This window comes from Bidens hawaiensis, unplaced genomic scaffold (genome assembly GCF_021521415.1).
Source record: "Bidens hawaiensis isolate Kalapana, Puna unplaced genomic scaffold, B.hawaiensis_p1.1 tig00001575_1, whole genome shotgun sequence".
NCBI classification, from domain to species: Eukaryota; Viridiplantae; Streptophyta; class Magnoliopsida; order Asterales; family Asteraceae; genus Bidens; species Bidens hawaiensis.
In genome coordinates, this window is record NW_027491088.1 from 4,044,054 (window position 1) to 4,069,401 (window position 25,348).

Genomic DNA, 25,348 nt, shown 5'->3' on the forward strand with positions numbered 1-25,348 from the left:
CTAGCACGGGTGACGCGTTGAGAACGTTTATGTCGTTGTTGGACCCGAATGAGCCGAAGTAGGCTGACCAAATCCAGAGGTCGTGTGAACAAATGGCTTGAAGAATGACCATTGGCAATCCATGGTCACCATGAGTGTATTGACCTCGCCATGCGGTTAGACAGTTGGCACACTCCCAATGCATGCAATCTATACTCCCGATCATGCCTGGAAAAGAATGTTTGCTTTCGTGTACATCGTATATGCGAGTCAGGTCGTTTGAAGTAGGAATCTTTAGATAACGACGAGAGTATAATTGTATTATTCCTATACAAATAAATTATTAAAAAATATTTATAATAAAAACAATAGTTAATAAAAACAATTTAAATTTTACCGACACAAAAATTCTCCAACGCATCTCTCGTTGTTTTCTCAGCCATCTTTAAATACTCGTCATTGATACCGGTCGTGTTGCCGTATGCGAGGATGCGTAGAGCCGAAATACACTTTTGGACAGCGGAGAATCCTAAATACCCTATTGCGTCGGGTTTCTGCTGAAAATACTCATACTCCCGCTCCATATCTCCAATGATGCGCAAAAATAAACGCTTGGACATCCGAAAACGACGTCGAAACATAGCGTCATTATATGTAGGTGTGTCGTTGAAGTAGTCCTTCATCAAACGCTCGTTCGCTTGCTTACGATCCCGAATAATATATGACCGTCTACGTGGTGGCGTATAGCTAGCAGAGCCGGACACCATGTTATTGGCGACGGCCCGAACCGCGTTCATGGCCTCTAAATGCTCTTCCGCCAATCGTCGATGAATCTGATGAATTCTTCGACTCTCGTTGATTAATTGATCCCAAATCTCGGCAGAATTCGTGGAATCCGGGGAACTCATTGAGTTTGAAGAAGTATGAAATGATGAAAATGATTTGTATTTTTATGTTTGAGTTTGTGTATGATATGGTGAAAATGGTTTAATTGGTTTGATATTTATATTAAGTTTTTAATTTATTTATTTTTATTTAGCCATTGGATAATGGTAACATTATTATTATATTATTATTTTCATCACATATAGGCGACAATAACACCCCGCCCCCGCCCCTTTTCGCCCACTTATCGCCGGGGGGGGGGGGGGGGGGTGTTCGCGCCCATTGTCGCCCAAGCCCTACTACACATTGCCTTATGGGGATTGTCTTCATGGTTGATGACTAATAAAATAAGTTAATAACTATATATTAAACACAATGACACTTTAGATTACTTTCATAATAAAACGACATATTGAGGGGTGTTTGGGATTTCTTATTTTGCCTCCTAATAACTTTTCATAAAGTTAATAAGTTACAAAAGAGTAACTTATGGAATTTTTCCTCTCACAATATAAATAATCCTAAATACCTTATTACTTTTCAAAAAGTATATATTTCTTTATAAGTTTATAGAAATTGTATATACCAAACTAGTTTGAGGCCCGTGTATTACACGGGTAATTGATGAAAATTTTAAACTTTAACCATTAAGTCGAATACAGTCAACAACATGATCATATATTGTTAATACAATTACAATTTACATTAAAATTACAAAAATTAAATAGCTAAGATTACACTAATATGTTACAAATAAGTAAAACTTTCCTTGTACACTACATTTATGATTGCATTTGTCGGTATACATTGTTTATCAAAAATCAAAATATTTAGTACATGTATGCTTGTAACTCTTGATAAGGTAGCATATAGCTCAGCTTATAACTCTTCCGTGTGACAAGTATGGTTCTTTAAGTACATACCAACCCTAGATAAAGATAAATAAGTATGTGTATTCATAAAACTAATAAAAAAAATACGCATACACATAAAATATCATACTTTTTAACTAATTAATATGATGTCATATGAGATCATCTGCTCATGTTTATTCAAAAATCATGATTATTCCAAAAACCCAAATTACCTGAACTTTGATGAGATAATTATTCTTAGAATCTTTAGAAATTGAAATTGATTGATCATGATAAAATTGTTGTCATTAATATTCCGTGTATGACAAATTTTAAATTGATGTTATATCTTACAATTAACAATTGTATAATCAAGGAACATATAAAATCAAAAATTAAAATATAACAAAATGATTTGTTTCATTTCATATGAATGTAGTTGTCAGAAAAATGACAAAGACATACTAACCTTAAAGCATGCTCAAATAAGAGTGATTATTCTGAGTTAAGAAAATATTTGAAGATTTAAAGTTACATAAAGTGAAAGTAGTGATTCTTATTTACAATACTTGAAAGTATTGGATTAAGAATATTTAAATTTTGAATACTAATCCCTTGTTATTAGTTAATATTATGAGAAGTTGTTGGAATATTTAACTAATCAATATATATATATATATATATATATATATTATAACAACTTATAGAAAAAAAAGAAGAAACAAAGATTTCTAATTTTATGAAAGACTTTTAACCGGATTAACTGTTTTTTTAAAATAATTAATGTGAATGTGAAATGTCTTTGAAATATAATGAAAAGCATGATTAAGTTACAAATAATAAGAAACAAAAATAAAAATAATATATATTTCTATTAAGTTACATTATAATTAAGATGTGAATCTTAATGATTTTTTATAAATTTTAATAATAAATGTTATAATTGTACTTCTTTTACTAAAATTTGTGTATAAATTTATTATTTTGAATATAAAACATAATAAACACTTTAATTTTGTACAGGCATACATGTAAAACTAACATACTCCCAGTTCGTTATATTTGTATATAAATAAAATTAATAAGTTAATATAGTATTGAAATTATATAAATAACTGATGAAAACGATATTCTAGGTTTCAAGATCCTAAATGATTTTTGAAAAACGAAAATAGTGAAATGAGATTGAAACATATTTTTTGGTTTAACGTTTTGAATGCTTCTAGTTAAGTAATTTGTCTTATAAGGCATATTAAATTAAATATATTAAAGAAGTATTAATCAAGCCATAAAATATATATTTTTGAAGCATTTCGGTTTGAGTTATGGAAAAAAAATATTGAAAACCAAATATTGATCTTTTTAATGCTAAAATCATTTATACTACACAAAAAGTCATATAAATAAATGACAAATGGTTCATATAGTAAATCGTTATACATATGGATTATAATTATAATGTTAAAGATATATATAATGGGTATTCTCCATGTTTTTGATATTTATACAAAATGTTCGGAGAAAAATAAGAAAAATACACATTTTCCTGAGTTCAAATGCATATGAGAAAATTTTAAATCCAAACCAATCTTATATAAAAAATTATGCACAGCTGCTCGAATCCAGTTTGAAAACAATTTGTAGTTTCCATACGAATCTGAAACCTTCAACAATGATGTACCTTTATTTTTTTTAATTTGCAATTACCTGTGACTTTAAAATTTTATTGTAACAGGTTTGCAACTTCAATTTTCATATTTCTTTATTTTCTATTTCACAATTAATGTTAATGAATGGATGGGTTAAGATTTGCATTTCATAAAAATTGAATTCATATATTGAAATGACTTAAAATATAAGGATCATATATTGAACTTGGTTGTAAAATGGTGAGGATGGCTAAGAGATTGACAAGTGACAAGAATGAGTATTCTTTTATTAGAATAGATAGATAGCTTCGAGTCTACGGGTATCAAAGTAATAAGGTATTTCATTTCTCTTTTAGTAGTTGGAAGTTCAAGTTTTAATGTCAACAAATGTGTAATTTTATAATAAATTTAGCGAGTGTGCGAATTTACCGCTCTAAAAAGTTATAAACTTTGTGTGCGGAATAAAATTCATATTGATTTTAAGTAAATGATTTGATTGCTCGAGTTAAAGACTTGGTGTCTAAGGAGGCTATAACGTACGGAGAAGTTGTGTGTAGGTAACTGATTAAGTATGTGTACGTTAATATATCATGTAAAGTTATTATATGTAAAAGGCCGGTTGAGAAACATAATCACTTCACGTAGAGGTAGTGTTCTCATAACTGAACTAGACGGCCTTTTACACCGAGAATCACCTACATAACTGTTCTGATAGAGTGCTTTTGAATCGCCTTCGTTCAAGGTCAGCCAGAAAAGGTGCTGATTGGTTGAATGATAAACCAGATCAACGGTTTGACTAGATTTATAATCTTTATCTTTTTTTCAAAGAGTAAACTATGGTTTTCGTCTATGTGGTTTGTCCAAATATGCGGTTTTAGTCCAATAGTTTTAAATTTGCGATTTTCGTCCATGTGGTTTCATTTCATTTGTAACTAAACCCGAATTCATTAACCTCATTAAGTCTGGTAGTTAAAGCCATCAGCGTGCCCTCACGTGGACATGATTTTTTCTAAAGAATTCGCCATGATATATCTGATCAAATAGAGATTTTTTCTTTCGACCATATTTCGATTGTTAATACGATATATAAGGACCGCTACTCCAAAGAGTATTACACCCTTGATCGTGAAATATCTAGAAAGAATCGCAGGAAATCCTTTGATAACACGAATTGCTATTTCTCAATGATATTCCACGATCTATACAATTGACTGAAACCTGACAAGGGTTTATATACAAAGAACAGGCAAACCCTTATGGGTTGTATCCGACTGGAGTGGGAGAGTTAGAGTCGGAAAGAGGATTCCTCACTTCTTTCTCTCATTCACCGTCTATTCAATTTTAAAAAATTCAATATAAAAAAAAGAATTGATAAGAACTAAGAAATCACTATGGGAACCGGATTCATTTTTACCTTACTTTACTGGAATAGTCTATCAATGAAAGAATCTATTCTTATTTGATTGAAGTTACGTGGACAGCCCGACAAATAAATATCTACAGGAATTAGCTTATCGACTCCACGAACAGTAAAGCGTTAAAAAAGACGTTCATGTACATGTGTAACATTATTAATGTTGTTTGATTGCAAAAATCTAACAAGTAGTGCATAAAAGTTCCTAGAACCAAGGATATCAATTCTATTGAATCATATAACTTGAAAAGGTGGCACCGAAAAACAGGGCACGACTGGACTGTTTAAAATATATGAATTTAGTTCGGGTCAAATTGGATTTAGGCTAAATGAGTTTGGGTTGGAATGATCAAAATGGGTTCACCCACTATATGTGTTGTTATGACATGTATGACAACGGGTGTCATCCTCATGCTGACTTACTCAAGAGGTAGATGGTGATGAAAACCAATGGTTATGGCTGCTCGCCCATTTTGACCTATTTCAATTTAACGACTTATAAGAGTGATCTATTTTAATTTGTCTACCCACATGCAAATAGAGAGGAATTTAAAAAGAGAGGAATGCGTCATGAACTCATGATTATTATTCTTATAAATATAGAGGAATTTAACAAGATAAGTTATGAGTCAACTCAGTCAAGCATATTTATAAATTAGTTTTAAACATTATTGACGTATGCAATACTATTTAAGAGCGAAAAGTGAGCATATATATGCGCTCGGGTACTATAAAACTTGTGATTAATCTTATCATCATCATTGTCATCATTTCACCTAATCAATAAATAAAACATAATTCCAACCTAACCATTTGGTGTCATACTCTTGTTTGCACTTTTATGAGAAAACCAAATGTCTTATCACCAAATGGTTGCTAGTGGTAATAATAGTAAAGATGAGCATTGTTCCAAACTGACCTTAAACAAGAGGTGACACCAACTGCAATAAAAGGGTGACTGGGGTTGTTTATTAAAAATGAGCACCATCTTAGCTTTTCATGTTTTTATACAACTATAAGTTGTTAGGGACTTCATATAAAAATGATTATTTGTTATTTCCCTTTTTCATATTATAATACTTATGTATCAGTTTTAAGTTGAGAACTGTATATGAGAACCAGATAAACACATCTATCTATTGCTAGTCTCATTTGTCCGTACATCTTTTTTTGGTATAATAGTCATACATAAGACGGTTATTTGCTTGCATAACAACCTTGTTTTCTCTCTCCCATTATATTCGTTAGCACCACGTACAAGTGTTTATGTGGTTACATAGTTTTCTACTTAAAACTGGTTCTATATTTAACTTGCCCATACGTGTGTGTGTGTGTGTTTGTGTGTGTGTGTGTGTACTGTATAGGTATATCTGGCTGACTGGCCATTACTTATAGAATAGACACATCTCACTTGTCTTAGAGTGCTTTCTTGTAGACCATCTTTCTGAAATCTATACTTTAGATTACCTCTAAACAATCAACAAGCAGACAAAACATATGCAATAATTCATGTAGTACATATAAATGTTATTTGTGTCACTTGCTCACCAAGAAACACAAACAATCAATGGATTCAAAGACAAACAAATCCAAAAGTAAAGAAAATAACAGGGGAGCATGGACAACAGAAGAAGATGAAAAGCTAGCGGAAGCTATCGAGATACACGGTCCTAAAAAGTGGACCGTCGTTGCAGCTAAAGCAGGTGCAAATATGACACTTAAGCACATAAACGCGTGTGATTAACAAGTTAAACATTGGTGAACCGCGTATGGTTTGCAGGTTTGCAGAGGTGTGGCAAGAGTTGTAGGCTAAGATGGCTAAACTATTTGAGACCCAATATCAAGAGAGGCAATATATCTGATCAAGAAGAGGACTTGATTATTAGGCTTCATAAACTTCTAGGAAACAGGTTTGATCAAATTAAAATTTTTGACAATTTATGTATCAAATTTATGAATCTTATACTTGGCTAGCTATTGTCTACTCATCACTATATGCTAGGGGTAGTTCACAACTATCATTAGTACTTTTGTATGATTATTTGCTTTGATTCTCTTAGCTTCATTTTATGTTATCGATTACTAAACTATAAAAAAATTGTTTTGGGGGGCTTTAGCGGGAGCAGCCTCTCTATCTTCTAGGATAGATGTAAGGTTTGCCCCCATCGCATCCTCCAAGACCCTCGATAGCTTTGCTATGAGTGAGATTGTACTATGTATGTTTGTTTGTTTGTATATGTGGTTAATTGTTCCTGTCTACTAAAAATGATGATTAGGTGGTCACTAATTGCTGGAAGACTACCAGGTCGAACGGATAATGAGATCAAGAACTATTGGAATTCTCATCTAAGCAAAAAGAAGAAAATGATGGATAAACAAACTAGTCGTTATTCAACAAGAGATTGTGCCAAATTAGGTGGAAGGAGCGTCGTAGAGATAGGTGCCGCGGAGATGAAAAAAGAGGTTGTTACCGATATAAATGTACGCGGAGTTGAATGTTCAAAGGTCAATTTCAATGTTGAGTTTTTTGACTTCTCAAATGAAGATCCTGTTACTTTGGATTGGGTTAACAAGTACCTTGAAGGTACTGGTTGTTTGTTCCTTTAGGGAAACTTTTACTTTTTTACTTTGTATATTTCTAGAAATTATGGTGTAATAAAGTTAAATAATTGTATGCATGTCATGTTATTAAAAATATAAAATTAGTTTCCAACAAACATTACATGAGTAGGCCAAAGTTTAAGTTGGATTCTGGAACTTAATGATTATAAAGAATCAATTGAATCTTGGGTCATTGGCTTCAATATTGCCAGAATCATATATTAAGTGAGGTATTAAATCAAAGTAAATAACATGGAGTTAATTCAATAGTAGGCGAATTTGTATTAAAAGCAGCGAGCTAGAAAATGACCCAACTTAAAATGAGCATAACTTTTGATATGTTTTGAGCTATGGGACCACCAGGAAAGGTCTTTACGATCCGGATGTAGTCACAAACGGCCATAGGCAGTTAGTCCTAAGTCCTAACCTTCGGAGCCTAATTCCATCGTATGGAGCGTCGAATTTGGCATTGCTGGTTTTTCTTTAAGTTTAGAAAATTTATTTTATTCCGTTTTTATTTAAGAACATACGAACCTTTAAATTTATTAATTCACATGTTTCAATCAAAAGTTAAAAGGGTTATTTTGGAGATACTTAACCACTTAATGACTTAAATGTCATGTTGATTAGTCTCACATGTAACAAAACAGTTTCAGAGTGTGTGAAATAACCAATTAAATATTTGTCCCAAGGAACATAACTTATAATATATTGATTGAATTCAAATATCTTCAGACATAAAGATTTGATGTTAAATAGATCCTATTTTACAGCCGCCTCCATGCAAAAATAACTCACTTTAATCTAAATCCATTTGACCAAAACATAATGCGTTAAACAAAGCCCTCGCGCATCAAGTATACCATCTCTCTGCGTCAGGTAAGAACTCAACCCAAACCATACTTCTAACCCCCTTCCAAGTAGTTCCAAGTAGTTAACGTGAATTTATAAAGACGTAAAGACACGAATGCTTGAGCCAACAATCATAGAGTAGTGGTTGTTTTAGAATTCACTTTCAACATAAAAATAGTTCACTTAAAGTCATCAAGACACATCAAATGGGAAGTCCAAAATTAAGAAATTAAAAAGTCATTAAGGGTCCATCTTTCCCCAAGTGATGCAAGAACTTTAGCCAATAAAGATCTGGAGATGAGGCACAACCTCGTGCCGTTGACTTTTTTCACATTTGTCTTATACTCACAGTCGTAGAGTTGAAATCGGTATAAGTGGCATGGGGCATGTCCAGGGTGACATTGTCCAAGTCAACTAAGTGCGGGGTCAAGTGAACTTTGTCTTCACGTGGGAGCTTGAGACACGGGGGGTGTCTGATCAGGCATGACCCCATGTCTTTATTTGTCTTTTCTAGAAATAAGGAAAAATAAAGACATGTCAATATGTCACAAACCTGCTTTCTTGCAAAACTTTGGTTTTTAGCACGGAAACATTTGTTTTGTCATTTTGTTGCCTGTTTTTGCCTGAAAACCATAAGCAAATAAATGACTTATCTACCTAATTTACACAAGATAATGACTAAAACAGTAAAACTAAGCTCCGATTAATATAAAATTTACGTTCAATTATACACACATCAATCAGTATTTTACAAAAATCTGACCAAAACCCGCCCATCTACAACCATTATCAACTTAAAAAAATTAAAATTCTCAATCATGTTCTCAATATCACAAACATCCATCATGCTCTGTATTAAAACATCTATAAATAGGTGAGACAACGAGAGGACAATTACGTCAATTCACACCCAATTCAGTATTATACACGAGTACACTACACAGTAATAATATAGATACACTAGCTATAGCCTATAGCTATACATACGGACGCCATCTTACATTATATGACAACCCAATTTATAAACCACTTTCACGTCCGAAACTGAAATCAATATCAAATTATCAATCAATTTTCTTGATATACAAAACCCGCGTCTAATAATCAAATTCAATAAATACCCTTCAATCCCAAATCTCAATTGTGCTTGAATCACCTCAAAATCGATCAAAATTGGTACCAATTGGAACAGGTAATTGAATATATATGAATTGATTGGGTTTTGGGGTAGTGAAATTGGGTTGAATTGATGCAATGTGAAGCGTAATTTGGTGGGTTTTGATTGTTTTTTTAGGTTTGAATTTGAGGTGGAATGCTATTATATGGAAACAGTGGTAGCAGCTGAACGTAATCGGATTGCTGATCCAGTTGTGTATAAGCTTGCTCGGGTAATTTGTGTTTTTATTTGTTAATTAATTACAGTGTGAATTGAATATTAAATTGATAGTATGTGAACAATTGAAGATAGTTAATATTGAGCTGAAAAGATTAAGGTTTTGTTTAGGGGTGAACATACGGGTCTTACCCGGGTACCAGAACCTGACCCGGGTAATGGTAATTGACCGGGTCTGATCGATTCAGGTCTTGCGGGTTGTACCCGGTTTATGTTCACCCTTATAGGAGCAAACGGGTCTTACTGGCCATACCGACCCGACCCGGTTAATGGTATTTCAAGGACCCGGGAACTGACTCATTTGTAATATAATGGGTCTGGTCGATTCAGGTCTTGCGGGCCTTACGCCCTTACCTGGTTTATACTTGCTGCTAGAGTGCTAGTTTTGTTAATTGTGTAATGCTACGAGCCAGTGAGTCTGAGGTTTAGAGTAGTGGAGATTTTAATCATTTTACAGTTTGAGCTGAAATGAATATGGTTTTATTTTAGGCTTAAGAAGATTAAGCAAATAATAATAATAATAATAATGCACTGGATCTAGGCTTCATGGTTCTGCTCATCTGTCTAATAAGTGGCATATTTTGCATGATAAGTGTTATGGTCTTTAATTTGATCTGTTTTGGGCTTAAAGTTTTAATGCCGAGTAAAAGAGAAATAGAAATATTTAGAATCTGAATTTGAGAATTGAGGCCTATAAACATACAAAGAGCTTCTGCCTGTGGTCAATACATTAAGAGAAGATCATATAAAATGACTTAAAGTTATTAAGCATAGCACTTGCTACTTAGTAGAGCCATAGTGTTACTATACTAATAGCTGGCTAAACCAGATTTGTTGTCGTTTCCTTGTTAAAGACTACTTCCAGAGAGACCATCGGCTCCAAAACACACAATAGACAAATAAACAGAACTAAAGATATATAAGCAAAAAGTTACCAATAAAAAAAGAAGTGATGCAAGAGTAACATGGTAAAAATAGACAGAAATAACAGCAGGAAAGAATATATAGACAATTAGCCATAAGTACAGAAGGCAATTATTTGTAAAGTCTACATAAAGATACCCTAGATCTCTGATGGAAGGATGTATTCTATTATTTTCATTTTTTAAATCAGAAGGCAAGATAGTTAGATGTTTTTAGGCACTTGTATCTCTATATAAGTTATGCCTTTCTCACAGAACTCTTAACTTCCATTTCATATTTCACTTTACTTTCAAGTTTCATCTCACACAAAAAGATATAGACTTCCGGTACAAACTCTTTTAAGCATTATTTGGAGTTCTAATGCCATGTGTTAAAGTTTATAGAGTAAGAATTAAACAGAAAAAGGCTGTAAAATTTACATAGATGGGCAATCATTTTGTTTTTAGCCATTGAATTTGTTAACTTTAGAATACGTTATTTGCCATTGCCGTCCCTTATAATATTACATGTCAGTATAATATTATTAACATAATTGCCAATCCGCATTAATTCATTATTACTAAATACCAATCACCCTCCTGTCCTTGCTAACTTCTTCACCAAGATCTTGCCAATTGTATATTTGTATGTCTTCTTGTCACAGTTAATGTCAGTGGTGGACTGGTGGTTGATTTGATGTGTCGTGTACTTATTGCATAACAGGTTGTCGGTGATGGGATATACATACCTGCGACTGATGATGAAGTGATGAAAGCTGAAGACTTGATTGATCATAAGAATTCACTTCAGTATGTTCTGGACAACAGTCATAATGCAGTCTGCGCTTCAAATGATGACGCTTTTGATCAGGACTTTCTTGAAGGTCAGTCTAGCAGTATCTTTACCTAATGTGTTTTCATATTCTGTTTACCTTTGGTTATACCTTCATGCTTATACTTCTTCTGTATGAAAAAACAAAAATCATCACAGACATCTTGAAGTTCGAGGACCCTTCAAGTCAAGGAGAAAAATCAGATGCAGTAGTAGTTGACACAACATTTGACCTAGGGAAACTGAATCCCCAATTAGAGGTACCGTGTTGTTTTGAACATCATCATTTATTACCAACAGTTTAGGTTCTTATTCTGCATTTATATTGAACTGCAGGAGGTTACTCAATCAGAGTCAACCCCCGTTGACCAATCGGGAGAAGGAAAGCAAGCAGACAATGTGACAGGATCAGCTGAGAGTGAACCGTCATCTTCAACCGTGTCTGACAGTTGGAAACCTGATTTCTCTAAGCTGAAAGAGGAGATAAGTTTAGACAATCTTTCAGTTAAAGAACTTCAGACAACTTTTAAGGCTACATTTGGTAGGGAAACTTCTGTTAAGGACAAACAGTGGCTCAAAAGAAGGATATCCATGGGTTTGTCTAGTTCTTGTGACGTTTCTGTTACCACTTTCGATATTAAAAATCACAAAGTGAAAAAGAAAGAAAAATTAGACGATGGTAATAATAAAGATGAGAATCGTTACAACGGTTCTTTCGCTGGACTTGAAAGACGAAATACTAGTTGTGATAATAAAACTCCGGTTGTTCAAAGTCAAACTATGGAGTATCATTTCAGTGGCAGCAGGAGGAGTGTGAAAAGTGATGTACGCAAGTGTCATATTGCTTTTGAAGTTGATAATCAGGGAAATAAAAGAGTTAGGAAGCCTACAAGGCGGTATATTGAAGAAGTTTCGGAATCAGATTCCCGGGAGTATAGTGGAAGACCGGTTCCTTCTGTTAGAAGTTCTGGAAATGGTCCACGAACTCGGGTCAGGTCCATTCATAATATCCAGCCCGTTAGGAGACCACTTGTTACTCGTCAGGATTCTCTTGGAGGTTCTGGGGTTGAAATCCCATATGTTTCTAGGATCCGAAGAGGTCGCCCAAGAGAAAATTTCATGGCTCTTATGGTAATGTTGAATTAGTAAATAATTGTGCATTATGATTTAAAATTTTAAATCTTGTTTGTGGTCGGACTTAGATTTGACTTTTTTTTTCGCTTGCTTAATTTGTTCATTTAATTGTAGAAATTTCAACCCTATGGAATGGGAAGGGCAGCCAGACTGGTAAAGAAGGCTCGTGATCCTCAGTCGGATAATGACATAGAGAACCAAGAACTCAAAGCTACACTGACTACTGGATGGCCTCAGAAGCCTGTAAGCATTTATATTTATTTATTATTTATGATTTATTATTATTTTAATCTAATACTGCCATCATATATGTAAAAAGATATAAGATATATGGAATCTCCATACATTGTTATCTATGATGTTTAGTACCCTTATCACATTGTGACTAGTATCTTCAATCTATGTGGCTTATTAAGGAACATGGAGAAAATGAACAGTACTCGGGGCAATCAGCAGACGTGAACAATAATTCAGATGAAGGACATGTGGATTCGTATGCAAACATTGATTCAGATGAAAATATATTGACTGTGCCGACTGCAAAAGGTGGGATGAGGAGGAAACATCATAGACCGTGGACTCTTAGTGAAGTTGTCAAGTTAGTTGAAGGTGTTTCTAGGCATGGTGCTGGCAGGTGGTCTGAGATAAAGCGGATTGCTTTTGCAAATTGTTCACATCGGACATCTGTTGATCTCAAGGTATGTTATACTCTCATCGTTTATGTTTGTTTAGAGGTGGTAAATAAAAATATTAGCACAAAAGAAAACAAGTCGAAAGTTGTCTGTTAATGCATAAAGTCTCATTTTATTCAAAATATTTATATTTTTTAAAATAATTTAACCAACACAACGTTAATAAAAAAATTTAAATTATTAGACAAATTGTATCTAAGGCAACCTAATCCGGCCAGTTTTGACCTGAATCTTTTTGGCTCATTACCCAACCTCGTTGTCTCAGCGCATTTTGCCACTTCTAATGCTGTATTATATATTTATACATATTCTTTGAGATGAACAAGATGACCATGTACTTTGCACTGGCCAACTATTAATTTTCGCAGGACAAGTGGAGGAATCTTCTGAGAGCTAGTTTTGCACAGTTACCAGCTGAAAAAGGGGTAAGTTACTGTCTTTCATACGCTTTCAACTTTCAAGTCTTGGGTATTTTGACCCGTTTACTTATGAGTGGGTCGATTTAGGGTGCGTGGTTTTTGTCAAAAGAATCAAAAAAATAATTAATTAAGGAATTGGTCGAACATGTCAACTGGGTTGAAAGTCGCACTCGCACAAAGTCTTTTAAGTGCATACAACTCTCAAGTCTTGGATAAATTTATTCAAAGGTTTAAGTTATTGTAATCATATAGTTTTTGTAGTCATGATAATAATGTTAATCATTTGTAAAAACTAAAATGTGGCAGAAAAAGTTCTTAAAAGATCAATCGTACCCCATGCCACCCGTTCTACCCGCACTTAAAATAAACCATTTCAAACCCATTAGCAAACCTATCGGGCCTACATCTTACTGCCTTTAGTTGCGTTTTATTAGCCTGCTTTTGTTTTTGTTTCATTCATACATACTAAAACCATACGGTAGGAGTAATACATTGCATTTCCTTTTATCATCGGTATTCGGTGCTGTATTAATATGCTTTGCAGACGTGTAATACCAAAAAAAAACATTCATATATAGTGTAAATAAATTACATGGTTGTGTTTCGAGTCCAAAATACACAAAAGGAATGAACTGAGACCCTTTTTCAAATTTGATCTCTTGACTAAATTGAACTTAAGCCAGGCCTGCAAAGTATGCTAGCTTGATGGTTCCATGTTCACGTATATGCACAGCCCGTAACTGATTAGTCTCGAATTGAGTGGTGCCGTATGATGAGCCTTTATGCTTTGCCTAATAATCGATATGGGCGCCCAATGTTGGTTTGTCATATAACTAAATTCTTGAAGCAGGTTCAAAATTCCAAGAAGCACTCGTCAATCCCGATACCTGCACCAATCCTGTTAAGAGTGAGAGAGCTTGCGGAGATGCAATCCCAGGTGAGCCCGGTTTTAAAAGCAGTGAAATATGATGGACATAGCAGTCGTAGGCATGTAAATGATATAAAGTCTGGGTTTTTGTAATCGTGTAAATTGCTTGTTAAAGTTGGGATGGCTGAAGTTGGAAATATGAATGTCTGGTTGGTTGTAATGATTGATGATGGCTTCTTTACTTCTTGTTAAAGCAGTTTTTTATTAGTTAGTAATTTAGTATGCAGTATATAATTTCATCTTTTTTCTTGTTTTATGTAACTTGATGTAAGCAGTTATCAAGAAAATAAACATATAATACACTTTAGCTTTAAGCTAAATCTAGTTTAGTTCATTCTCTTCAAAAACCAGTAACAAAAACAAAAGACAACTTGCTATATATAAGTGTTGGCTTTATTTATGGAATGGCTAAGACATGATACATCATACAAGGACACAAATGATGGTCATTTGCAATCATAGAACCCTTGAATGGCAGACTCAATCCCCTCAACAGAGTACTTCACATACGCCTCCAACCGAGGTATCTTCTTCACATGAACAAGAAAAGAACTATAAGCAGTCACCACCATTTCGACAATCAATTTACGAAGCTCCAACACCAGTCCAAAATCCGCGACAACTACTTTCCCAAGATCATTTTCAAGTCTCTCAAACTCACTGTTGAACCTCTTCAATCTATCTGCTAGTTTTATAACCCGAAAAGATAATATCTTAATCTTGTTCAATCCATTATCACTCAAACTCTTCAAAGCCACATCAAAAGTTAACTTCAGGTATTCAGATCTCGCACATTCAAATTTGTCAATCAACTTGTTAAAACTGTCGTCCGCTACAACTTCCATCAACTCTGGGCGCGCTTGGATCTTCTGAATAACGTAATGGAAGTTGTTCATAACAAAGAACCAACTAGCAGCTTCATCGTCACATAGCCTTGATTTAACCTCTAAATTCGACGCCAAACTCATTATAATCCAAACCACATGCAGCAATAAACTTCCAGCAGCATCCACAGATAATCTCACCAACGTCTGCTTGTGATCGCATAACTCATAAACATAACGCATCACATACTTCGACAGCCGATGAACCGGTTCACCACGAACCACCGGAGATTGCTCATTAACCAAAGAACTCCCAAACATTAGCAAAATTTCATTCGCCTTATCAGCAAGTTTCGGTAAAATCTGATCTACAACTTTCGTTTTAACAAAATCCGACGACTCTGAATCAAATATGTTATCAACTACCGGTATAATACCAAATAACGTATCGTGCAAGCCTAATATCCCAAACAACCTTTCAGACGCAGGACGAATGCAAGCAAACGCTTCCGCAGTGTCCAAAAGTTCGACATTACAATCCGTTATCACATCCATAAAACACGAATCAACCTTTTTGTCTCCAAGACCGTGAAATATCTCCTCACACAACCGCTTCTCGGTCACAAAATAATACTTATAACAAATCTTAACCGCTTTAATCCACATTTTTATTTTCGAATCCAATACTCCCCACTCGAGTCTCCTGCAGCTAGTTTTGCTTAACCTCTCCACATTCAAATCACGCAAACCGGCACGAATAACGGATTTACGTTCGCTAACGTACACTTTCACAAACTCGTGAATAAATCCAACTGAATTCATCCTAACAGCAATGGTTTGGATATCTTTAACCGCGTCCGCGCTTAGTTGATTACGGTTTACGTAATCATCTTCGTGTATTAAGTAATTATTATTATTATCGGAAGCAGTGTCCGTCATTGTATCCGTGTAAGTGTTATTAGGGTTTGGAGTTGACTTGGCGTTGACTTTTGATATATTGCGAAACTCATCGGTTAGCCTTGACACGGCTATCCGCATAGTAGTTTCGGTCTCGTTCCGTTTATCTTCGGATATTGATCGTTGGATTTCGTCTACGGCGTGTAAATACGAGTCGATTTCTTCGCGGTGATCGTTGAATATGAAGTGGTTCTGGTGGGCAGTAGAGTTCCACCGGTGGATGATTTGTGTTGATGAATCTGTTGTCATTGCAGGCTAATTTTTGTGTTGATAATGGATATATACGATACGAACATATTGAGTTTGGTTATATATATATATATATATATGATGATGGGAAATTAAAGATAGAGTAGACGTTAAGATTAAGAAAGGAAAATTGACCTGTTCTACAAACGACGCCCGCGTTTGTGAAATGAAACTTAATAACGCTTTCCTTTTGACACTGATCGGGCCATTAACTTGACGTAGTCAGAGAGAATTTTATATATATCTATCCTCCTATAACACGCATTGTATTTCTTTTCGTGTCTAATATTTATATTTTTTTGAATGTTAATTTTATTTATTATAAGAAAGTTAATAATTTAGTTAGGTTTTGATTATGAAAGGGTTTCATAAATAAATGAGATGTTATAACCCATTTAAAATATATGAGTTTTGTGAGACTTATGACCCGCTTATTTTTTTTACTACAAAGTTGTTTCTTAATATAAATAATATATTTTTCTTAAAAAAATTGGATAATAATTTTAGTTTATCTCTATTTTATAGGATTTTCATATCAAATATTTGGTGAGATTAATTTTTAATAATGAGATCTAATTTAAGGTTATTTGGGTTTGGTAAGCCTCATACCCGTGAATTCGAGTCAAATGCATGAAGTCTTCATTTACAAATAAAACAATCTGGTGGCTTGAGAGAATGTAAGAAGCAAGCAGAGAGCTTTTAAAGATTTTTTTTATTTATATTTAAGATTAAGATTCTTAGTTCTATAGTTTTTCTTTTCTTTTCATTTGTTCCTTTTTTTTGTATGTATTGTAGTTTATTAACATCTTCATATGTTGTTTTACATTATTCGTTTATATTATTTATATTTTTTTTTAAATTTTAGTTTTATTTGTAAGGAAATTAATAATATTAATATACTTAGGATTTGATGATAAAAGAGTTTCATAAATAAATGAGATGCTATACTGGTTTAAAAGCTATCTGGGTTTAGTGAGACCCATGACCCGCATATTTATTTACTTTACTATAAAATTGTTTCTTAATTATAAATAATATCTTTTTTTTTTAAAATGTATTAATTTTTAATATATCCCTATTTTATAGGATTTTTATATCAAATATTTGATAAGTTTAATTTTTAGTATAATGAGATGTTATAACCCGTCTAAGGGCTATCCGGGTTTGGTGAGAGTCATATCCATTAATTCGGGTCAAATGCATGAGAAACATTAGTTTAAGAATAAAACAATCTGGTGGCTTGAAAGAATTTAGGGAGCTTTCATTTATTTAATATTAAGATATAATATTAATTAAATTACATGTAGTACTTATTATTTATAGGTATATTGATTTTTATTAATCACAACTATCACTTTTTGGTTGCTGTTAGTCTTAATTAACGAATTGGCTGCTTACGGTCCCAATTGTTTAAGTATTTGTTCCCAACAATCTGCGACTAACAGAATCATAACGTCATTAGTTGCAGGTCGCCAAAAAACGTTTTTGGCTGGATCACTCACATTTTTTTCCGAAAAACTCAACATTTTTGGCTCAAACATCTATGTAACTTTATATCAGACATTTAGGAACCTTTTATAGTAAAAGCCCCAATTATTAAGGTTGTCGGAATCTTAGAACCATCGTCGGAAACAGTTGGTGGTGCTCAAGTGGTGGTGGTATTTGGTGGTGAGTCGATTGGTGGTGGTGGTGGCAATGTTCAAGTGGTGTTTTTTTTTGGAAAAAAATGCGACTTTTCTGACCAAAAACGTTTTTCCGGCGACCAGCAACTAACGGTGTTAGGATTCCGTTAGTCGCGGACCGTTGAGAACAAATACGTTAAAAGTTGATACCGTCAGCAGTCAATTCGTTAGTTGGGATCGACATCGACCAATAGGAGATAGTTAAGACTAATAAAAACCAATACATCTTATTTATTTAAAAAAATGAATTGAAATAAAAAAGCGAACATAAAAAGTATTGATTAATGTGTTTCAGAAATTGTATAAAACAAAAGAACGAATGTACCATGAATTTCTTTATCAAAGCAAATATCATAACATTGATGCATGAGTTCCATAAAATTATATGGTATTGTAATTGTTATGAACTGAAACTATTGCAAGATATGAGACTTGTTCTAACTGATGTAGGGTTTATAAACTAATCAAACGCTCCTTGAGTCTTACACATAAAACTCCACGTCACAAAATAACCAGTCCACATCTCTCTTCCAAATATTAATTCTTGATCAAGTTGAAACCCGACCTAACATCGTTGTTTAATTATATTTAAGTGACCGTTTTTAATAAAATTATTTTGCCGTTTAAAAAAACGCCAGAAAGAATTAAATTTCCTAGTGGATCTTGTTCTCATCGAGTATTAATTTTCTTTATATGAGCAAACTCAGGATATATGTTTGTATTCATAATTATCACACAATTAAACCTTTGGTTCACACTCCTTATTTTCACAAAATTATCAGTATTGTTCGTGTCGTGTTGCTAGATACAATTAAGTCCTAGATATAATGACTACCGATTCCGCAACCGAGATCATCCACTGGTGGGGATCTACTGTCGACCACGAACTCTTCATATTTCAAGACTGCCGCGAGAACATTGCCTCGTATATACACTCGGTAAACGAAATTCAACAGACAATAAGCTCTTCCAACTCAGAAGATGAACGAAAAGACACGAAATCCGCGATACGGATCGCAGTCTTTCGGCTTGCTGATGAGTTTCGCTATATTTTGAAACTCCGCGTCAAGCTAAATTCATCTCTATACCCTATATCTTATTCGACAACAACGACAGACAGCGACTATATAATAGACGAAGATGATTACGTAAACCGTAATAGATTGAGCATGGATGAGATTAATGATCTCCGAATCATTGCAGTGACGATGAATTCGTCTGGATTCCTACACGAATGTATCAAAGTGTACGCTAGCGAACGAAAATCCTTCATGACCATAGTGAAATTGAGCATAATTAGCTGTCTGAGACTCGAGTGGGGAGTGTTGGAATCGAAGATCAAAATCTGGATAAAAGCGGCAAAGATTTGTTTTGATTATTACTTTGAAAACGAGAAGCGATTGTGTGAGAAAATCTTCCATGATCTCGGGGACGAAGAAGCTAATTCGACTCCTAATTATTGTTTAATGGAAACGATCAAAGATCACACGATTCGATTATTGGACACTGTGGAAGCCTTAAGTTGCATCCGTCCTGAACCCGAAAGGCTGTTCAGGATACTAGACCTTCATGATACATTATCTGATCTTATACCAGCAATTGATAACATATTCCATTCGCAATCGTCAGATTTTGTAAGGACGAAAGATGTAAATCAGATTATACCGAAACTTGCTAATAAAGCAGTCGAAATTCTTCTATTGTTTGAGAATTCTTTGGTTAATGAGACATCTCCAGTGGTTCATTATAATCCGATCCGCAAGTTGTCAACGTATGTGATGCGTTATGTTTATAAGCTATGCGATCACAAGCAGACTTTGACGAGACTGTCTTTACCTGATGTTCCGTTCGTGGATGCTGCTGGAAGTTTTTCACTTCATGTGGTTTGGATAATAACGAGTTTGGTGTCGAATTTAGAGGTTAAATCAAGGCTATGTGACGATGAAGCTGCTAGTCGGTTTTTTGCTATGAACAACTTTCATTACGTTATTCAGAAGATCCAAGCGCGCCCGGAATTGCTGGAAATCGTAGTAGACGATGGTTTTAACGAGTTGGTTGACAAATTTGAGCACGCGAGATCCGATTACCTGAAGTTAGCTTTTGATGTGGCTTTGAGATATTTGAGAGATGAGGGATTGAACAAGATTAAGATTTTATCCTTTAAGGTTTTAAAATTGGCCTATAGGGTGAAGAGATTCAATGGTGAGTTTGAGAAACTTGAAAAGGATCTTGGGAAAGTAGTTGTCCCGGATTCAGGACTGGCGTTGGAGCTTCGTAAATTAATTGTTGAAATGGTGGTGACTGCTTATACTTCCTTTCTTGTTCGAGTTAAGAAAACACCTCGTTTGGAGGCTTATTTGAAGTACTCTGTCAAGGGGATTGAGTCTGCCATCCAAAAGTTCTTTGAATGCGACCCAGATCAATGATGACATCCATTATTTCATCTTAACGAATAATGATCGATCACTAAAAGGGTACATTTCTTTGATTTGTTATTGTACCGAATTCTCAGGGTTATGTAGTTTTGTGTCGATGTATCAGCTCGTTGTTCTGCTTCCATGGTTTATAATAAATCCTCTCATTTTACTATCCTAAAATCACCCAAGATCATTAATATTGTTTATGGATGTGTCTTCAGTGTTTTTCCTACATTTTGTATGTGTGTATAAGCAATGTTTGTATAAAATGTTTCTTTAATATTAAAAGTTTTATTTCGTCAGCGTATGCATGTGGTTTATGGATGTGTCGTGAATGTTTATCCTACATTGATCGAGAATGTTCGCAAGTATAGGTTAATATTGTGATTTGTGTACTTGCTAACATGAACTATTTTGTATGTTTTAAGTTAATATTGTGATCCGTGTAGGTGATAACATGAATTGATCAAACATTGTTTAACCAAACAAAACATTATGCTCTAACCAAATGTGTCTTAATATTGTATCTTGCCTCCAAGATTAGGTTTTATGCAGTTCATGTTTTTCAGTGTATAGACATACTATTGAAATCCAAAAGTGAATATATGTTGGATATTCAAACCAACAAATTATGGTCATAATTAACAAAGGATATGATGACACAAAGACTTGGTTTGTTGACTATATATTGCCTTTACAATAGTTAGATATTGTCTTCATTAAAGCTAGTTTTCATCATGTGAAAACTGAAAAGTTGTTTGATAACTACACCAACATTGAACTTGTTGGTACGGGCTCACTAAAGTTTTTTATATATCTCATTTTTTGAAAACACTGGGTCAGAGTTCTATGTGGGTTCGTTACCGCACATAGAGTGTTTAGTGCTTAGTACAAGAAATTGTTCTCCATCTGATAAAGTCCCAATCATAATATCATCTTCGACGTTCGAACCACCATCAATAAACGCATGACACTCGACACCATTCCAATCAACTAGAGGTTCATAGATATCACTTCTCGTCGATGTTTAAGCCATGTTCTTGAGTTTTTTAACCAACGAAAGAAAAGGAAAGGAGACTGAAGGATAAGAAAGGGAAGGGAAGGGAATGAAATTTTTTTAATCAGGTGTGTTCTTGAGTTGGAAGGAAATTAGAGGAAATGAAATGATAACTATGTTAAAAAATAGTTATCCTTAGTAATCATCCCATTTTTGGGAGAATAACTTATTGGGAAAATACATTTATTTAATCTCTCCTAACTCCTCCTACTCCTTTCCTTTCTATCTTAAAAAAAACTCAAGAACACCTATTTTTTAACTATCCTTAGTTTTCCTTTCCTTTTCTTTCCCTCCTTTAAAAAAACTCAAGAACAGAGGCGTTAAGGCTTAAATAACAAAACGGGATAGGAAAAATAAACTTAGAATGTTAGATTTAGGGGCTGAACGAATTAGACAAACAACCCCTCTTAAGCCCAATTTTCAAATAGGCCTATTACAGATTGAGCCTTTTAAAAAGCCCATACAATACAAATTAGATCAAAACTTTACATTAGGTTATAAGGTGACATCTTCATTTTCATAAAGCAGCTGTCTCCAGCTACTCATTTTCAGCACCATGGCACTTTTTTCTAGTACAGTGAGAGTAGTTAGATCCAAAGGTATTGATGATGAAAATGGATCTGGAGATATCGGATCTGTTATGGTTTACAAAGATGCAAGTTTTTTAGTTTGCGTCTAACTTACCTGTGGACTGGACTACCTTCATAATACTAGTTTATAGCTCATCTTCGAGTCCGGATCCGGATTCGAAGAATTTCGTTTCATTTTTTACTTGTTCTCGCAGGCGAAGCACACATCGCCTTCCGTAGAATGTGGAATCTTGGCACGTGTCTCCTTCTGTAGGTGCTGTGTATTGTGTTCGGGTTCGGTTCGGGTTCGTTATATGTAAAATTACGAAGTTAATAATTCGGGTGTTTTGTTTTATGTATGTATGTATTTTGTTGTGTATTGTGTTCGTGTTATATATATAAAATAAATGTTTGTTTCGAGTCGGGATCTGGATTGGAAGAATTTCGGTTCGTTTTTTCCTTGTTCTAGCAGGCGAAGCACGCATCGACTTCTGTAGGAGGTGGATGCTCGGCACGCGTCTCATTCCGTAGGTGTTGTGTATTGTGTTCGGGTTCGGGTTCGTTATATGTAAAAAATAATTCGTGTGTTTTGTTATATGTACTTATGTATTTTGTTGGGTATTGTGTTCGTGTTATATATATAAAATAAATGTTTGTCTTCATTGTGTTCGGGGTCGGTTCGGGTGAAAAAAAATGAAATATATAGGTTTGTTTGGTTGTTTTCGGGTGAAAAAAGTGAAATATATAGGTTCGTTTGATTCTTTTCGGGTTCGGTTTGGGTAAAAAAAGTGAAATATATAGGTTTGTTTGGTTGTTTTCGGGTTCGGTTCGGGTGAAAAAGTGAAATATATAGGTTCTTTTGGTTGTTTTCGGGTTCGGTTTGGGTGTAAAGTATATAAAAAAGTGAAATATATAGGTTTGTTTCGTTGTTTTCGGGTGAAAAATATATATATAAAGTGTAATATATAGGTTCATTTCATTCTTTTCAGATGAAAAGTATATACAAAAGGTGAAATATATAGGTTCGTTTTGTTGTTTTTGGGTTCGGTTCGGGTGAAACGTATATAAAAAAGTGAAATATATAGGTTCGTTTCGTTGTTTCCAGGTTCGGTTCGGTGATATAAATAATAAAAAATGGTTTTTTTTTAAAATTTTGGAGAAAATTAGGTTGTAGTGTACATTTGTTAATTATTTGAAACACAGATGTTTTGATTACGCAGCTGAAAAGGACATAATAGTCATTACACATGTCAACTGATTGGTCAACGGTAGTTTGTTTAACGGAATAACACCCCTAACCCGCCCAAATTTAACAATGGCACAACATGCGCAAAATCTTTTTCAATGGTCGAAGGGTCTCGCGACGATATATTTCACGAAGAAAGATAACATTGGTTGTTGAAAATTTAGGATCGTTAAACTAGATTTTAAAGAATTTAATGATTTTAATAAGTTTTATGGAATTTTCTTTGAATATGTATTTCCATGAACATGACATTTTAATTATGAAGAGGACAAATTGGTAGTATTTAATTTAGTTTTAAGTATCGAATAAATATGTTATAAAGACTCTTAGAAAGAAGATATATGTAAAACTCATATTAATATTATAGCAATTAGAAGCTAGGGTGAATATTCGTGGTCCATGAAACCTTTTTTTCCAAGTTTTCTAACGGTGGGTTTGGATTTCCTTATTTTCCCCTTCTTAAGATTTATGAATGTTTAATAAGTCTTTTTTATGTTTATAAATATTTGTAAACACATAAAGAGTTTTTCTTTTTTCTTTATCAACAAGGTTAAAAAAGGGGGTTTCAATAAGTTGAGATTTAGTAACTTATCAACTTATAGGTTTGGAATTTCCATTTCACCCTTTAATTCCACTCATCTCTCTTTAACCATTATACCCTTACATCAATAAGCTAAACCAAACACTTTTTAAAAAACAACTTATTAACTTATTAGCTTTTAAGTTAATCCAAACACTTTTTTGGAAACTCCTTATTAAAAAGTCATACGTCATTTTCAACTTATCCAAAAAGATCTTTTCAACTTAAATAATGAATCTCAAACACACCCTTATTCTTGTTTTTAATATAGTGGACGTGGCTAAACTTTTTTTTATTTTTAAATCTTTTTCATTTTTTAATTAACTCTCATTTTTTTAACTTCGACTAAACCTTTTGGTTTTCTTTTTCCTTTGTTGTAGCAAGTACTTTAAATTTGAAAAATTTGTTACCTTCGTATTATATAATTAACATTTAACCAAGTGTCTTTTAATAAATTTTCAAATGTTTTTTGCGTTTTCATTTTCTAAACTCCATAAACAACCAAATCGATGCATTTATTTTTCATACATGCTCGAGTAACGTAAAACCGCCAAATTTATAGTATTAAAAAATATTATAATACTTAAAAAATTAATAGAAAAATAACATTAAGTTGAATTAATAAATGCTCGAACAACAAAGAGAAAATCAATTTTTAGTTCTAAATTACAAAAGGCAGAATTCCTTAGTTTCATATTAATATATAATATTTTTGTGAATAAAATTATTATTTTAACATTATTTTAGTTTAATTAAAGGGAATTTGGTTCATCCAATTATAATAGAAGAGGGGACAAACAAGTTTCAAAAATTTACCCATAAATAGTTTTTAAAATATACCAAATTAGTAAAATATTTTTTACAACTACACTATTTGGTAAAAGAAAACTCGTGGAAATTCGAACACATTTTTGTAATAAGTTAAGACAAATCATTATACTCAAAAGTGTATTAGATCCTTTAAGTTTTTAAAAAAAGTTAGAAAACTATTTTCGGTTTTAAGTTTTGTTACCAAATACAATTTTAATCACTAATAATCTAATTCAGTTATCGAAATTAGTTCATAAGTTTACGAGAAAACTCACAAAACTAAGGATTCGTTAAAGTTATTGTGATGTGTAACATAGTTTGTAACACTGTATCATAAGTTACAAATCTAGGTTTAAAAAACACTCAAAAAAACAATATTGTTCATAGTCATAGATTAAAAGTCATTTTCTGTAACAAACAAAA

At 33.5% G+C, this 25,348-nt stretch overlaps 3 protein-coding genes and 1 pseudogene across 4 annotated transcripts; 3 read left to right on the forward strand and 1 right to left on the reverse strand.

The window, feature by feature from the left end:
- The first annotated feature begins 6,179 nt into the window (after nucleotides 1-6,179).
- Nucleotides 6,180-7,388, forward strand: LOC143586959 (transcription factor MYB114 pseudogene; annotated as a pseudogene). Its single transcript, XR_013144795.1, has 3 exons — nucleotides 6,180-6,484; nucleotides 6,562-6,691; nucleotides 7,058-7,388. The product of XR_013144795.1 is annotated as a transcription factor MYB114 pseudogene (transcript).
- A 1,876-nt stretch (nucleotides 7,389-9,264) lies between these two features.
- On the forward strand, nucleotides 9,265-14,701 carry LOC143588368 (uncharacterized). Its single transcript, XM_077069392.1, has 9 exons — nucleotides 9,265-9,426; nucleotides 9,529-9,622; nucleotides 11,254-11,413; nucleotides 11,521-11,621; nucleotides 11,698-12,492; nucleotides 12,610-12,738; nucleotides 12,912-13,193; nucleotides 13,556-13,612; nucleotides 14,457-14,701. Exons 2-9 carry the CDS (start codon nucleotides 9,557-9,559, stop codon nucleotides 14,625-14,627), a joined length of 1,761 nt encoding a protein of 586 aa, XP_076925507.1. The 5' UTR covers nucleotides 9,265-9,426; nucleotides 9,529-9,556; the 3' UTR covers nucleotides 14,628-14,701.
- A 123-nt stretch (nucleotides 14,702-14,824) lies between these two features.
- LOC143586359 (exocyst complex component EXO70B1-like) lies at nucleotides 14,825-16,579 on the reverse strand. Its single transcript, XM_077067923.1, has one exon. It carries the CDS (start codon nucleotides 16,562-16,564, stop codon nucleotides 14,981-14,983), a length of 1,584 nt encoding a protein of 527 aa, XP_076924038.1. The 5' UTR covers nucleotides 16,565-16,579; the 3' UTR covers nucleotides 14,825-14,980.
- A 2,494-nt stretch (nucleotides 16,580-19,073) lies between these two features.
- LOC143586367 (exocyst complex component EXO70B1-like) lies at nucleotides 19,074-20,740 on the forward strand. The gene has a single exon (XM_077067930.1). The coding sequence runs from the start codon at nucleotides 19,074-19,076 to the stop codon at nucleotides 20,670-20,672; it is 1,599 nt and encodes a 532-aa protein (XP_076924045.1). The 3' UTR covers nucleotides 20,673-20,740.
- The last annotated feature ends 4,608 nt before the right edge of the window (nucleotides 20,741-25,348 follow it).

Bases quoted from the DNA above. Each gene is read 5' to 3' on its own strand.
- LOC143586359 (XM_077067923.1), bottom strand. From the start codon at position 16,564: ATGACAACAGATTCATCAACACAAATCATCCACCGGTGGAACTCTACT.
- LOC143588368 (XM_077069392.1), top strand. From the start codon at position 9,557: ATGGAAACAGTGGTAGCAGCTGAACGTAATCGGATTGCTGATCCAGTT. The intron at 12,493-12,609 runs GTAATGTTGAAT...ATTTAATTGTAG, and splicing joins AAAATTTCATGGCTCTTATG to AAATTTCAACCCTATGGAAT. The intron at 13,194-13,555 runs GTATGTTATACT...TAATTTTCGCAG, and splicing joins GGACATCTGTTGATCTCAAG to GACAAGTGGAGGAATCTTCT.
- LOC143586367 (XM_077067930.1), top strand. From the start codon at position 19,074: ATGACTACCGATTCCGCAACCGAGATCATCCACTGGTGGGGATCTACT.